Source organism: Capricornis sumatraensis, chromosome 13 (genome assembly GCF_032405125.1).
Source record: "Capricornis sumatraensis isolate serow.1 chromosome 13, serow.2, whole genome shotgun sequence".
Lineage (NCBI taxonomy): Eukaryota > Metazoa > Chordata > Mammalia > Artiodactyla > Bovidae > Capricornis > Capricornis sumatraensis.
In genome coordinates this window covers 70,442,845-70,455,232 of record NC_091081.1, presented here as the reverse complement: position 1 = coordinate 70,455,232, position 12,388 = coordinate 70,442,845, and the positions used below count along the sequence as shown (strand labels likewise).

General features: G+C 38.1%; 1 protein-coding gene across 1 annotated transcript; it reads left to right on the top strand.

Annotated features, from left to right (window-relative positions):
- Window positions 1–1,699: 1,699 nt before the first annotated feature.
- FBXO30 (F-box protein 30) lies at window positions 1,700–8,933 on the top strand. The gene is made up of 2 exons (XM_068984827.1): window positions 1,700–3,733; window positions 8,730–8,933. The coding sequence occupies exons 1-2, from the start codon at window positions 1,700–1,702 to the stop codon at window positions 8,931–8,933; spliced, it is 2,238 nt and encodes a 745-aa protein (XP_068840928.1).
- The last annotated feature ends 3,455 nt before the right edge of the window (window positions 8,934–12,388 follow it).

Genomic DNA, 12,388 nt, shown 5'->3' with positions numbered 1-12,388 from the left:
ATAGTAGTTCGGAAAGGAGGAGGAATTAGTCAACAAAATGATGTAATGGCTAAAAAGATGAGTGTGGAAAAAAATGCCCTTTGAATTTAGCACTGAGAATCTTCATGCAGTGGTTTTAGTGAGTGGTTGTAAAAATAAAGCCACATTAGAGGGCTGGAGTACATGGGACGTTAACAGGGTTTGTTTATTTGTTGTTTTTCTTTTGAAAGCTTGAGTGAATAGGAACAAAGTAGTAGCAAAAGGAAGATACTGCTTTATTACTTAGGGTTTAAAGATGAAATAGCCTTCTAAGTTTTTGCTGCTAATAGGAACAAGCCATTAAAGAAGTTGAAGATTTATAGAAAAGAAGACATTGAACAGGCTTAGTAATTATGATTTAAATCGGTGCATTGTGGTAGTGCCTTCTCTTCTTTGTGTATAAAACTTGTCTTGATAAAAGCAGGAAAGACCATTAGTTATCTGTAATCCTTTCATGTTATTTTATGGATGCTATTTCTTTGCTTAAAATCCTCAGTGATTTCTAACTACTTGAGGTCTGAACTCCTTAGAATAGCATACAGTGCACTTTCCATGATCTGCCTTATTCCTGTCCGGCCGCATCTCTCACAGGAACTTTGCATGTCACCTGTGAGCCAACAACACTGGGAAACCTGAGGGTCCCTCGGCGTGTTTGCCAGTTTGTGCGTTCTGTATTTGCATATGCTGTTGCTTCAGCACTGAATACCCTTCTTCCTTTCTAACCCTACCCTCCTATGATTAAGACTCCTCATCTTTCAAGACTGCTGTGAATTCTTCTCTACTCCCTTCCCATATTGATTATTTTCTCTGTTATATTAGTCATATTAAAAAGTGGCATGGTTTTACTTTCATCTCTGACCCTGTGCTGTAGCTCCTTGGGAAGCGGCACTGTGTCTCCTAATTATGGCCATACCAAACACAGAGTCTGGTACATGGCAGTTACACAGTAAATAAGTGTTGAATAAATGAATGGAAACCGTGGCCCTCAGAAGTAAGTGATTTGCCCACTGTCACAGAACTGGAGCTAGAACTTAACGTTTTTTGGTTAAGTGCCCTCTATGTTTTATTAATAATAAGGCTTACTCTCTTGATTTGTTTTAGAATTTCTTAAGGCATATGTAGAAGGAGAGGTCAGTAGCTGAAATCTGAAGTGAATTGATGTATTTAGAAAGAATGTAAAGAAAACTTCTAATCAGATTCTAGTTAAATATTTTCATGAAATTCAAATTATTCTGTTTCAGGAATATGATGAAGTCTGTGCAATGTGGGGGCACATCATAATCAGTTTAATTAAAGTGTGAAAAGATACAAGTGTTCTCTGAAATCTCGAAGTTAAATATGCATTAATTTGTTTTTGACATTAATTTATACACTACATAATATACTAGAATTTAAGTATTATATTTTGAAACGTTTGGCCTTTTGAGCAGATTGTTGCATGTTATGTAAAAATGAATTTTTGACTTCTTGAATTGATGTTCTTAAGTTGGTTCAAGATGGATTAATTATATGTAAAACAAACTCATTAAATATGTTTATTTTATATATTTCATTCTCGTGTAAGCCAATAGACCTTCATGATTTGATTTTTATTCTTAAAACATTGTTTTAAAAATCAGCCACTTTTTGCCTAACATCTTATTTCTTTTCCATCTCAATAACCAGAGCTGAACTGGCCATGATGGAGGAAGAGCTGCAGCATTCGCACTGCGTTAATTGTGTCAGTAGACGATGTATGACAAGACCAGAGCCTGGCATTTCCTGTGACTTGATTGGTTGTCCATTGGTTTGTGGAGCAGTTTTCCATGGATGTAAGGCTGATGAGCATCGACTTCTATGTCCATTTGAACGAGTGCCTTGCTTAAATAGTGACTTTGGATGTCCATTTACAATGGCTCGAAATAAAGTTGCTGAACATCTAGAAATGTGTCCTGCAAGTGTGGTGTGCTGTACGATGGAATGGAACCGATGGCCAGTTAGTTATGCAGACCGGAAATCATATGAAAATCTAAGCAGAGATGTTGATGAAGTGGCACAATTAGATATGGCCTTGGCCCTTCAAGACCAACGGATGCTCTTAGAATCTCTTAAAGTAGCCACCATGATGTCAAAAGCAACTGATAAAGTGTCAGAACCTAGAGAACAGATTTCAGTTAAACCAAGTGTCTCAGAAATACCACATACTAATGGTTTGGTGTCTGCTGATGAAGAATCTTATGGTGCACTGTATCAAGCTACTGTTGAAACAACCCGAAGTTTGGCTGCTGCTTTAGATATTCTGAATACTGCTACAAGAGACATTGGCATGTTAAGCACGAGTCTTTGTGCTTCCCCAAATGAAATGAATGAAGAGCAAAATGCCAGAGAAAGCTTACAGAATAGAAACCCGAAAGACCAGGACCATCTTTATGAGGATGAGATGGGAGCAGTAGGTGGGATTGACCATAAGGACACAAGTCAGAGTGCCCAGTTGGAACAAAACGGCTCAAGTGATTTATTGTGTGACTTGGATGCCAGTTCTTATGGCACTCCTGCTCTTTGTAATGGCTTTCCTTTGGAAGATATATGTGCACAGGTCATTGAGCAGAACCAGGATTTACGTACTGACTCAAAACAAAGTAACTTAACAAATGGAGAATGTGTAGCATCAGATGGCTCTTCAGAACCTTCTAGTTCACTTTTAGTAGCAGCACAAATTAGGGAAGTAATACCGCCTGATGCTTTGCCTAATGGCACAGTTCAGCATATCCTCATGCCAGATGATGATGAAGACTTGTGTTGGAAAAAGGTAGACTTAGGGGACCTACGGAGTGTGGATGTCTTATCTTTCAGTCACCCTCCTTCATTCAAATTTCTTTCGAATTCATGTTGGTCTAAACCAAAGGAAGATAAAGCAGTAGATACATCAGATTTGGAAGTTGCGGAAGATCCAATGGGTCTCCAGGGAATAGATCTAATCACAGCAGCATTACTGTTTTGTCTAGGAGATTCTCCAGGTGGGAGAGGTATATCTGATAGTCGCATGGCTGATGTTTATCACGTTGACTTTGGGACTCAGACTTTTTCACTTCCATCTGCCATTTTAGCTACAAATACAATGGTTGGGGAAATAGCTTCAGCTTCAGCTTGTGATCATGCCAACCCACAGCTTTCAAATCCAAGCCCTTTTCAGACACTGGGGCTGGACTTAGTATTGGAATGTGTTGCTAGGTACCAGCCCAAGCAGCGTCCAATGTTTACATTTCTTTGTGGACAATTATTTAGAAGAAAAGAATTTTCATCGCATTTTAAGAATGTGCATGGTGACATTCATGCTGGACTCAACGGCTGGATGGAACAGAGGTGTCCTCTAGCATATTATGGTTGTACCTATTCACAGCGTAGATTTTGTCCGTCAACACAAGGAGCAAAGATTATACATGACCACCATTTGCGGTCATTTGGAGTTCAGCCGTCTGTATCCACAGTGTTAGTAGAGCCTGCTAGAAACTGTGTGCTGGGTTTACATAGTGACCATCTAAGTAGTCTTCCTTTTGAAGTCCTGCAACATATTGCAGGGTTTCTTGATGGCTTCAGCTTATGCCAGCTCTCATGTGTATCCAAGTTAATGAGGGATGTATGTGGCAGTCTTCTCCAGTCTCGCGGAATGGTCATACTTCAGTGGGGGAAAAAGAAGTATCCAGAAGGAAATTCGTCATGGCAGATAAAAGAAAAGGTTGGTGTCATTTAATTGTATCAGTTCCTTATTTGACATATAATAGGCACTTAATAATGTTGTTGCTGTGAAATTGATCATCCTTGTTGTGAAATTGCGTGCGTGCATGCTAAGTTGCTTTAGTCATGTCCATCTCTTTGCAACCCTATGGACTATAGCCTGCCAGGCTCCTCTGTCCATGGGATTCTCCAAGCAAGAATACTGGAGTGGGTTGCTATGCCCTCCTCCAGGGGATCTTCCGACTCAGGGATCAAACCCATGTCTTAATGTTTCCTGCATTGACAGGCAGATTCTTTACCACTAATGCCACCTGGGAAGCCCATTGTGAAATTGACAATCCTTAAAAATAATTCAGTATGATGACAAACTTTTTTATAAAGATAATAACAATGTGAATACATTGTTAGTCATAATCACATATTTACTGCAGACATCCTAGAACTAGATTCTAATGTCGTATGACAGAGGCCACTTGTAGTTCTTCAGTTGAGGGGTTCTGTACCTACTCACTTCTGAAACAACTCCCTTTGCTTGAGTCCATATTAACCACCTTCTTTATAATTTGGGCTCCATCTGAAACATTTGTGCCGGGGTACAGCCCCCTGGATCCAGGGTGATTCGAAGGTGGGGATGGAGTCGGCATCCTTGGAAATAACTTATTTAATTACAGATAGAGAGGGATTAGAAAATTAGCAGAGAAAAAGAGGCTGAATAACTTGGTTCACATGGAATACCAATCACCACCTACGTAGGCGGCAAGCGTCTTCCCATTCTCCCAAAGGAGAGGAGGCGCTGAGCCCCCTCCCCGGTCCGATCTTAGAAGCCCAGGCAAAATTAGCAGACTTGGTGGGTACCCATGCACCAGATGGGAATTCGGCCAGAAAAACGGAGAGCAAGAAAGAAGCAACATGGGGGAATCAGTCTTTCCGGAAACTGATCCGATTTCTTTATTTTGGGGTTTGCTTAAATACCTTTTGTTACACATAGGGATGAATACAGAGTCACACGGGGGTCAGCAGTCCTGACCTTTATCAAAATCAGGTGCTTCACATAAATGTATAAAAAAAAGCTCTTAGGGGTTTTACATCATCTTCTGGCTGTGAGACCTGCTGACATTTTACTACCCTTTCTTTCTGATAACCGAAAGACTTATTTTTTCCAAGGGTGTTTTTTTCTTAAACCAGGCACCACCCTCCAAATAAAGTTGCATTCCTATAGGGTGAGGGTGTAGTGAGTTACAATCAAGAAAAGAATTTGTTTAACCTAAGGTTAACATGATTAATCTTAAAGGTTAATATTTATTTCTCCTATATGCTAGTTATATTCATTATAAGGTCAGGGAATATGGAGATTTAACAGCAAACATCAGCCCAACAAATGAAAATCCTTTCACCAATGCTCCCCTTAAGATCTATTTAGTCTTAAGATAGTGATGAAGTTACATTTTTACATAGCAAGGACACAGTGATTTATAACAAAGTACAGTGATCTATTACAAAAGAGAAAATTCATTAACTCAAAAAGTCTAGTATTGCTAACCTTAAAAACTACTATATTTCCTTTTCTATATTCCAAATACATTCATTAATATATTCCCAGGTGCCTAAGGTTATGGAGGCCTGGCGGCAATCATTGACTCAACAATGATAAAAGCCCTATGCTAATTAAGACTCTCAAAATACTCCAAACTCTCTGTGCTGTTTATGGTTGATAGGTTGTCACACAAGCTAGTCTGTCAGCAGAGAGGTTTGACCTGAGACACCCTTGTCACACCCAGGGCAGGGAATTAGCAGTAATTATTGGCACAATAAATGAAAAACCCTTCACCAATAAAATTCCTAATCAACCCACTATACTATACTAATAATTTTCTAACTTCTCAAAAGAGTCTGTATTTAGAAAGTTTTAAGCATCTTGTGCCTCTCATGGTTGGGAGGCTGTACAATCACATGTGGCCGGACGAACCCACTCAGGCAGGCTAGGAATTTTTATTGACTTCAAACTGCACGTTTACTCCTTCTCCAAGAGAACCGGTGGGGAACAGCCCCCCATAAAGTCAGAGGTGTAGGCAAGAGCATGAAACAGTAAAGTAGATAGACTCTGGTTTGGGGGGTAGATGCTCAGGAACAGGGGGTTTCCTGAGGCTGGATCACGCCTTTGCGTAAGCCAAGCCTACTTCCTCATGACCTTTGCCATGGGTGGAGTTCCTCACGCTGGCCCCCGGCACATTAGCATTGTAGGACGATGGAGGAATCAAGGAGAAGGTTTCTTTTTAATTGCTTGCAGTGGCAGCTTCTGTACATTCTTAGCCCTTTCTTTCTTAGAAGTTGGTTGTTACAAGTAAAACTTAAATAAGGAGACATGAAAAATACATTTACTACTAGCAGGTGACCAGTGGAGTATTTGAGGTATTGTTGTTCAGTCCCTAAGTTGCATCTGAAACATTGCAGCCCCATGGACTGCAGCAGGCCAGGCTTCCCTGTCCTTCACTATCTCCCAGAGTTTGCCCAAATTCATGTCCATTGAGTCTGTGATGCCATCCAACCATCTCATCCTCTGCTGCCCCCTTCTCCTTTTGCCTTCAGTCTTTGCCAGCATCAGCATCTTTTCCAGTGAGTTGTCTCTTTGCATCAAGTGGCCAAAGTATTGGGGCTTTGGTATCAGTCCTTCCAATGAGTATTCAGGGTTGATTCCCTTTAGGGTTAACTAGTTAGGTCGTCTTGCAGTCAAAGGGACTCTCAAGAGTCTTCTTCTGTATCACCACAGTTTGACAGTGTCAATTTGGGATATAGAAAACAAAATGGATGGATGTGGAGATGGCTTGAAGTGAAATAAGGGCAGTAGGATTTGTTATTGGTGCAGACTGTGGGTTTAGCACGGAACAAGGGTGTGTTGTAGATTGGAAGCTTGACCAGGAGATTTAGGCAGGTCTGGGAACAAAGCCTAGCTCCACCATTTTCCTTGTGTGATATCTTATTTTTGCCAGCTTCTGTTTGAGGCACTGTCCAGTAGAAACTAGAAGGCATTACAGCTGTCTTTGATTGAAAATGTTTTTTCATTTTAGAACATTTATAATATGAAACTTTGATTTCATAAAGTATAAAAAAATTTGATAACCTTCATATTGGTTGAACAGGGGTCATATTTCTGGGTTCTTTGTTTTTACCACCCTTAGGTTTACTCTTATTTTGACTCATTGCTCCAGTTTTTTTTTTTTTTTTTTCATTGCTCCAGTTTTTGAGAATTTTGTATCTGCTTCTGTGCTCTCCTGAAGCTTTGACCAGTAAATGCGCACATTAATTATTTTATGTAGAAAATTTCATACTTGCTATGTATATGTGAGTATGTGTGTCTTCATTTACTACATGATTTTGTGTATTTCTGCCATTGGACTGGGACACTCAGAGCATGGTCCCTTTCTGTCCTTGCCCACTAGTATTGATCTATGAGGTGAAATATTTTCTGGGGATTCTGTCACTACAGAAAATGTCATCTACTCGTGGAGTTTAAATTGCCATCATTTATACAAATTACTTACATGTGTATATCCCTGGCCGTTTTCTCCTCTGAATTCCAGGTCACTATATATAGGTACCTACTAGACATCTCCATTGGATTATCTTCAATAAACTCAGCATATCCAGCCTACTCCATTTCTCTACCCCTCTTAATCTCAGAAAGTTGCATTATCATCTCTTAAGTTGCCTAAACTAGGAATTTGGGAGTTAAGGTTAGCCCCTTTTTACCCCCTTTGTTTCCTTTTCCTGGTATTCCCTCAGTCCTGTTGCCCCCCTTCTTCATGCCTCTCAAGCTTTTCTACTGCTATTTCCCTGGCTGGTCCCGCCTGTGGTTCTCTTCTGGGTTACTGTAGCAGCCACTTCCTTTCTGGGCTTCTCTTTCCAACTGAGTCCCTCTCCAACATATTGCCTGTAGAAGATGTAGAGTGGTAAATAATTTCTTGAATACAGTTCTTATGCTGTAGTGCTTAAAAACTTTTAAAATGTCTATCCATTGCCCTGGGTTAGGGGCAGATTCATTAATGAAACATTTAAGAGTTTTCATAAGTTTGTCCTTACTTGCCTCTTCACTTTCCTTTATATTCCAGCCATGGAATTTACTAGTAGTTGTTGAATGTTTTCTTCTTGCCTTAAGGTGTTTGAGTACACTGTCCCTGAAACCTCCATTTGAATGCTTGAAATGTATAGACAGTGTCCACTTTTATCAATTTATTTAATCTGCTGTCCCTATTTATGGATAAAAAAAAAACTGGTTAAGTAACATGTCCTTGGATTCAGACCTGGGAAGCTGTTTCTGGAGCTTGTGATCGTCATCTCCTTGGTATATCCTGCTTATTCCTCAGATCTTATCTCGTCAAGAAAGCCTTCTCCGAAAGTTCTTAGGTGCATTTTTTCCCAGAAATGCATTGTTTATTGATATGGAATTAAGAACTGTTCATTTTACAAAAAGTTCTACAAAAATTTCCAGAAACATTTAACTTACATGCAGAAGAACTTGTATTCGTCAGTATTACTAAATGCCATTACTATTTATAAATAGTGAAAAGAAAAGGTTCCTCTGCACAGTATCCTAGAGTGTTTTTTAGTATATTTCATATGGTGTAATGGAAATTTTTTTGGAGGAAAAACATTTGTATTATCAATATCTCCTATATACATAGTCCTTTGGGTAGGATGAAAATCTAGTACAGTGTATATTATTTTAGGAAGTGACTCTAAATGTTCTATAGAAATTAAAAATTGCTTAATAAGCCAGGTTGGATGTGATTTTTTAATGCTAAGTTTTTTCTTTTTTGCTATTAGATTTCTTAAAGTCATAATGTCATAGAAGTTATCTTATAAATATTTAATAAAAATATTTGTATCAAAATGAATTTTGTAGCAAGCCACTTGAAACTTATTTCTCATAACAGTTAGAAATGAATGTTTTAATTCTTATAAATTGACTGGTTGAAATCTGAAGTAGAGTTTTCTTCTAGGTATGGCGATTCAGTACTGCATTTTGTTCTGTTGATGAATGGAAGTTTGCTGACATTCTGAGCATGGCTGACCACCTGAAGAAGTGCAGTTACAACATTGTAGAGAAGCGGGAGGAAGCGATCCCACTGCCGTGTATGTGCGTGACGCGAGAACTCACTAAAGAGGGACGTTCACTTCGCTCAGTTTTAAAACCTGTACTTTAAAAAGTCAAATTCCACTTGCACATACGTGCAAGCTCCTAGTATAATTTGTTTGTAATATGTGACACTTTATTAATGTATTAAAGATTACAACTAGCTAAATTTATTGTCACTATGTATATAATGTTTTGAAGTGACATATATTTTTATAAAGTACTGATTAGTTGGGAAAAAGTTGCCTTAATATTTGAAATGTGTGAATTTTTTGGAACTTGCTGGACAGGGTGATTTAATTTTTAGCTACATAATTTTCAGAGTTAGTATTTTTAATGGTGTGCATATTTTGGTTCTTACATTTTTTGCTCCTTAAACTAACAAGATCCTGACCAAACAATTTATTCCTCATTTTCTGTGGGTTACAACCCATGCATTCAAAAAGCAAAACTTTGATTCTGATTTTTACATCATAGGCTCTTCAGGTAAAGCATTCAGTTGCTTAAGCACTGCATAAAAACATTATAAAATTTTTATTTTCTAGTGTTCCCCTTACATAATTGTTGATATGGAGATGATCTGTAATGTATACATAATATTTAAATCGTGAATGATGTGGATAATGCCATTTGTCGTGTTTTAAAAAAAGTCCACAAAAATGTTGTCTCCTTTTGTGTTTACACCTCTCATACAGAGAGTTACCATTTGCAGCTTTTTTCGGTTAGATGCCGCATCCAAAGACTCATGGCAATATGTTACGTGACAGGTTAAAGCAAAACAAAAAAAAAAGCCTGTGAATTTAATTTGAAATTGTATATATTTGCTAGGAATTTGATATTTGGAGAGAAGAAAATACAGTCGACCCTTCATATCTGCATATGCATGGATTCAATCGAAGGATGAAAAATATTTGGAAAAAAAATTTCATGAAATTCCAAAAAACACAACTTGAATTTGCCATTCATCTTCAACTATTTACATAGCACTTACATTATATTTGGGCTTTCCTGGTGGCTCAGACAGTAAAGAATCTGCCTGCAATGCAGGAGACATGGTTTGATCCATGGATCGGGAAGATCCCCTGGAGAAGGAAATGGCCACCCACTCCAGTGTTCTTGCCTGAGAGTTCCATGGACAGGGGAGCCTGGCGGGCTACAGTCCATGGGGTTGCAAAGAGTCAGACATGACTGGGCGACTAACATTACACTGCTACTACATTATATTTACAATTATTTACATGGTGTTTTCATTGCATTCAGTTCAATTGCTCAGTCTTGTCTGCTTCTATGCGACCCTATAGACTCCAATGCATGCCAGGCTTCCCTGTCCATCACCAACTCCTGGAGCTTGCTAAAACTCAATGTCCATCGAGTCAGTGGTGCCATCTAACCATCTCATGCTCTGTCATCCCCTTCTCCTGCCTTCAATCTTTGCATTAGGTACTGTTAATAGTGTAGAGATGATATAAAGTGTATGGGAGGTGTGCATGGGTTATGTGCAGATACTGTGCCATTTTATATGAAGCAGTTGAACATCTGTGAATTTTGGTACTGCAGGGAGTCCTGGACCCAATCTTCTGCAGACACCAAGGGACAACTGACTGTATGCCCCATTTTAAGTTTGAGTTGGGCATGTTCTGTGAATAAATTCCAGATATTCACAGTGCAGAGGGCTTAACTTTTTTCAGAAGTATTTAAAATTTTTGCCTTTCGGTGTTTATAAAAATCACAATTAATGTTGTTTTAAGACATGTAAAAATGTGACATTTGCTGTCCTTTTAAGATGACAATCATAAACTGCAGAGAAGCCTGTCTTGGTTGACAATCTCTTTAAAACATTTCCAGGTTAGTATTCCATACACTTCTGTACCAAAAAAGTAAGAATTGCATCTTTATGTATAAATCAAAATTTAACAGAAATATCTTCAAAGACCTATTCTTGAGGTATTTTATTACAGGTTTCAAATTGATTTATGCTATCATTAACCTGATATGGTCAGTTTAAAAAGTGAATATATCAATATTAAGAAATAAATGGCAAAGATGGGGACATGTACTTAAATAATTTAGATAACTTCTGGCATTTGGTAGTCTGAAATGGTTACAGATTACTTTGTTATATATAAAATTTCAAAACTCTGTTTTGTCTTCTCTTCCTACATTTGTCCCTAAGAGTGCTCTATTGTTAACTAGATTCTTGATTCCCATATATGGCAGTCGGGCTGGGAAGAGGCATTCTTTGGGCATTACAAAAGAATTCTGAATTGCTTAAAACCTGATTTGGTTGGATCAAGTCCTTATTACAGTTGAAAAATACAGCATTGAAGACTAATTAGTTGTCTTGCCTCACCTGTCATTTTAATTAGTAGAATACTTATTTCTCAGTGCTTAAACTATTGTTTTGAACTGTGAGATTTGAATTACATAAACAGTCTCTTTATGTGAAAAAGTCAGAAGTAAGATATCAAATACTGTAAAATATAATTCTGCCTCTTGAAGTTTTGCTGAAGAATATGTCTGGTTGGGATAGCACAAACATTAACTTTTTGTTCTATGTTTGTGCTTTGTAAAAATCCTTGTTAAGTTTAGACTCCTTATTTTCACATTAGATCATGAGATATTTACCATTTTTCACCTTTTATTTTCTTTTACACATCTTTGGCTGTTTTCTTTTTGTTATGCCACCATATTATTTTGTTAAAATGTTTTCTTTGTGTAGTATTTGTTCAAGTTCTAATAAAATTAATATTTTCCTTTATATGGCTCAGTAACTTGAAAAAAACATTTAAATAAAATATTTATCCTTGTTTGACAAAGTTGAGATACAGTCATACTGTTTCTATAGTGCGATTTTCTGCATGTTATAGGAGTTCCTTGATGATTATCATTGCTCACCCATGTTTTACTGGTGAACATTATTACTATTTTTATTTAATACGGAAAGCTCATTAGCTTTACTCCGCCCCTTCAGTGTCTTCTTGAAAGTAGTCCCACCTGGGGCTGTTGAACGGCTGAAGAGTTTCTAGCAATAGTATTTTTCTAAAACTTGTAGTGGGAACAATCTGTCTAGCCTTTTAAGCATGAAAAGGTTTGTGTGTTGGCCAAGTATGTTGTCATTTGAGAAGTCTTTATTGATTCCTTAGTCTTTGCTAGCCAGAAAGATAAAGGCAAGTATTAAGAAGGAGGGAAATACCTGAATTCACTTTTCTCCTCTGCCTTCATCCCCAGAACTGCCTATTAGCTTAATCTCAACCTTTCTTTTCCCCTTTCTCCCTCCATCCTTGCCTCTTTCTCTGTCTCTTTCTTTCCCCACTCTCTGTCCCGCTTTCTCTCTCCCTCACTCCAGCTTCTGAGGTTCACGGATCACTTAAGAGTAGTGTTTCCCAAAGTGTGGTCCCTTGACCATCAGCATCACCTGGGAATTTGTTCAAAATGCAGATTTTTGGACCTCTTCACAGACTTACAGTATCTGAAACTCTGGTGTCGGAACTGGCAATCTTTTAACAAAGGCCTCCCCAGAGGATT

Coding starts and splice junctions, on each gene's coding strand:
- FBXO30 (XM_068984827.1), top strand. CDS start 1,700: ATGGAGGAAGAGCTGCAGCATTCGCACTGCGTTAATTGTGTCAGTAGA. Junction 3,734..8,729: donor CATGGCAGATAAAAGAAAAG/GTTGGTGTCATT, acceptor GTTTTCTTCTAG/GTATGGCGATTCAGTACTGC.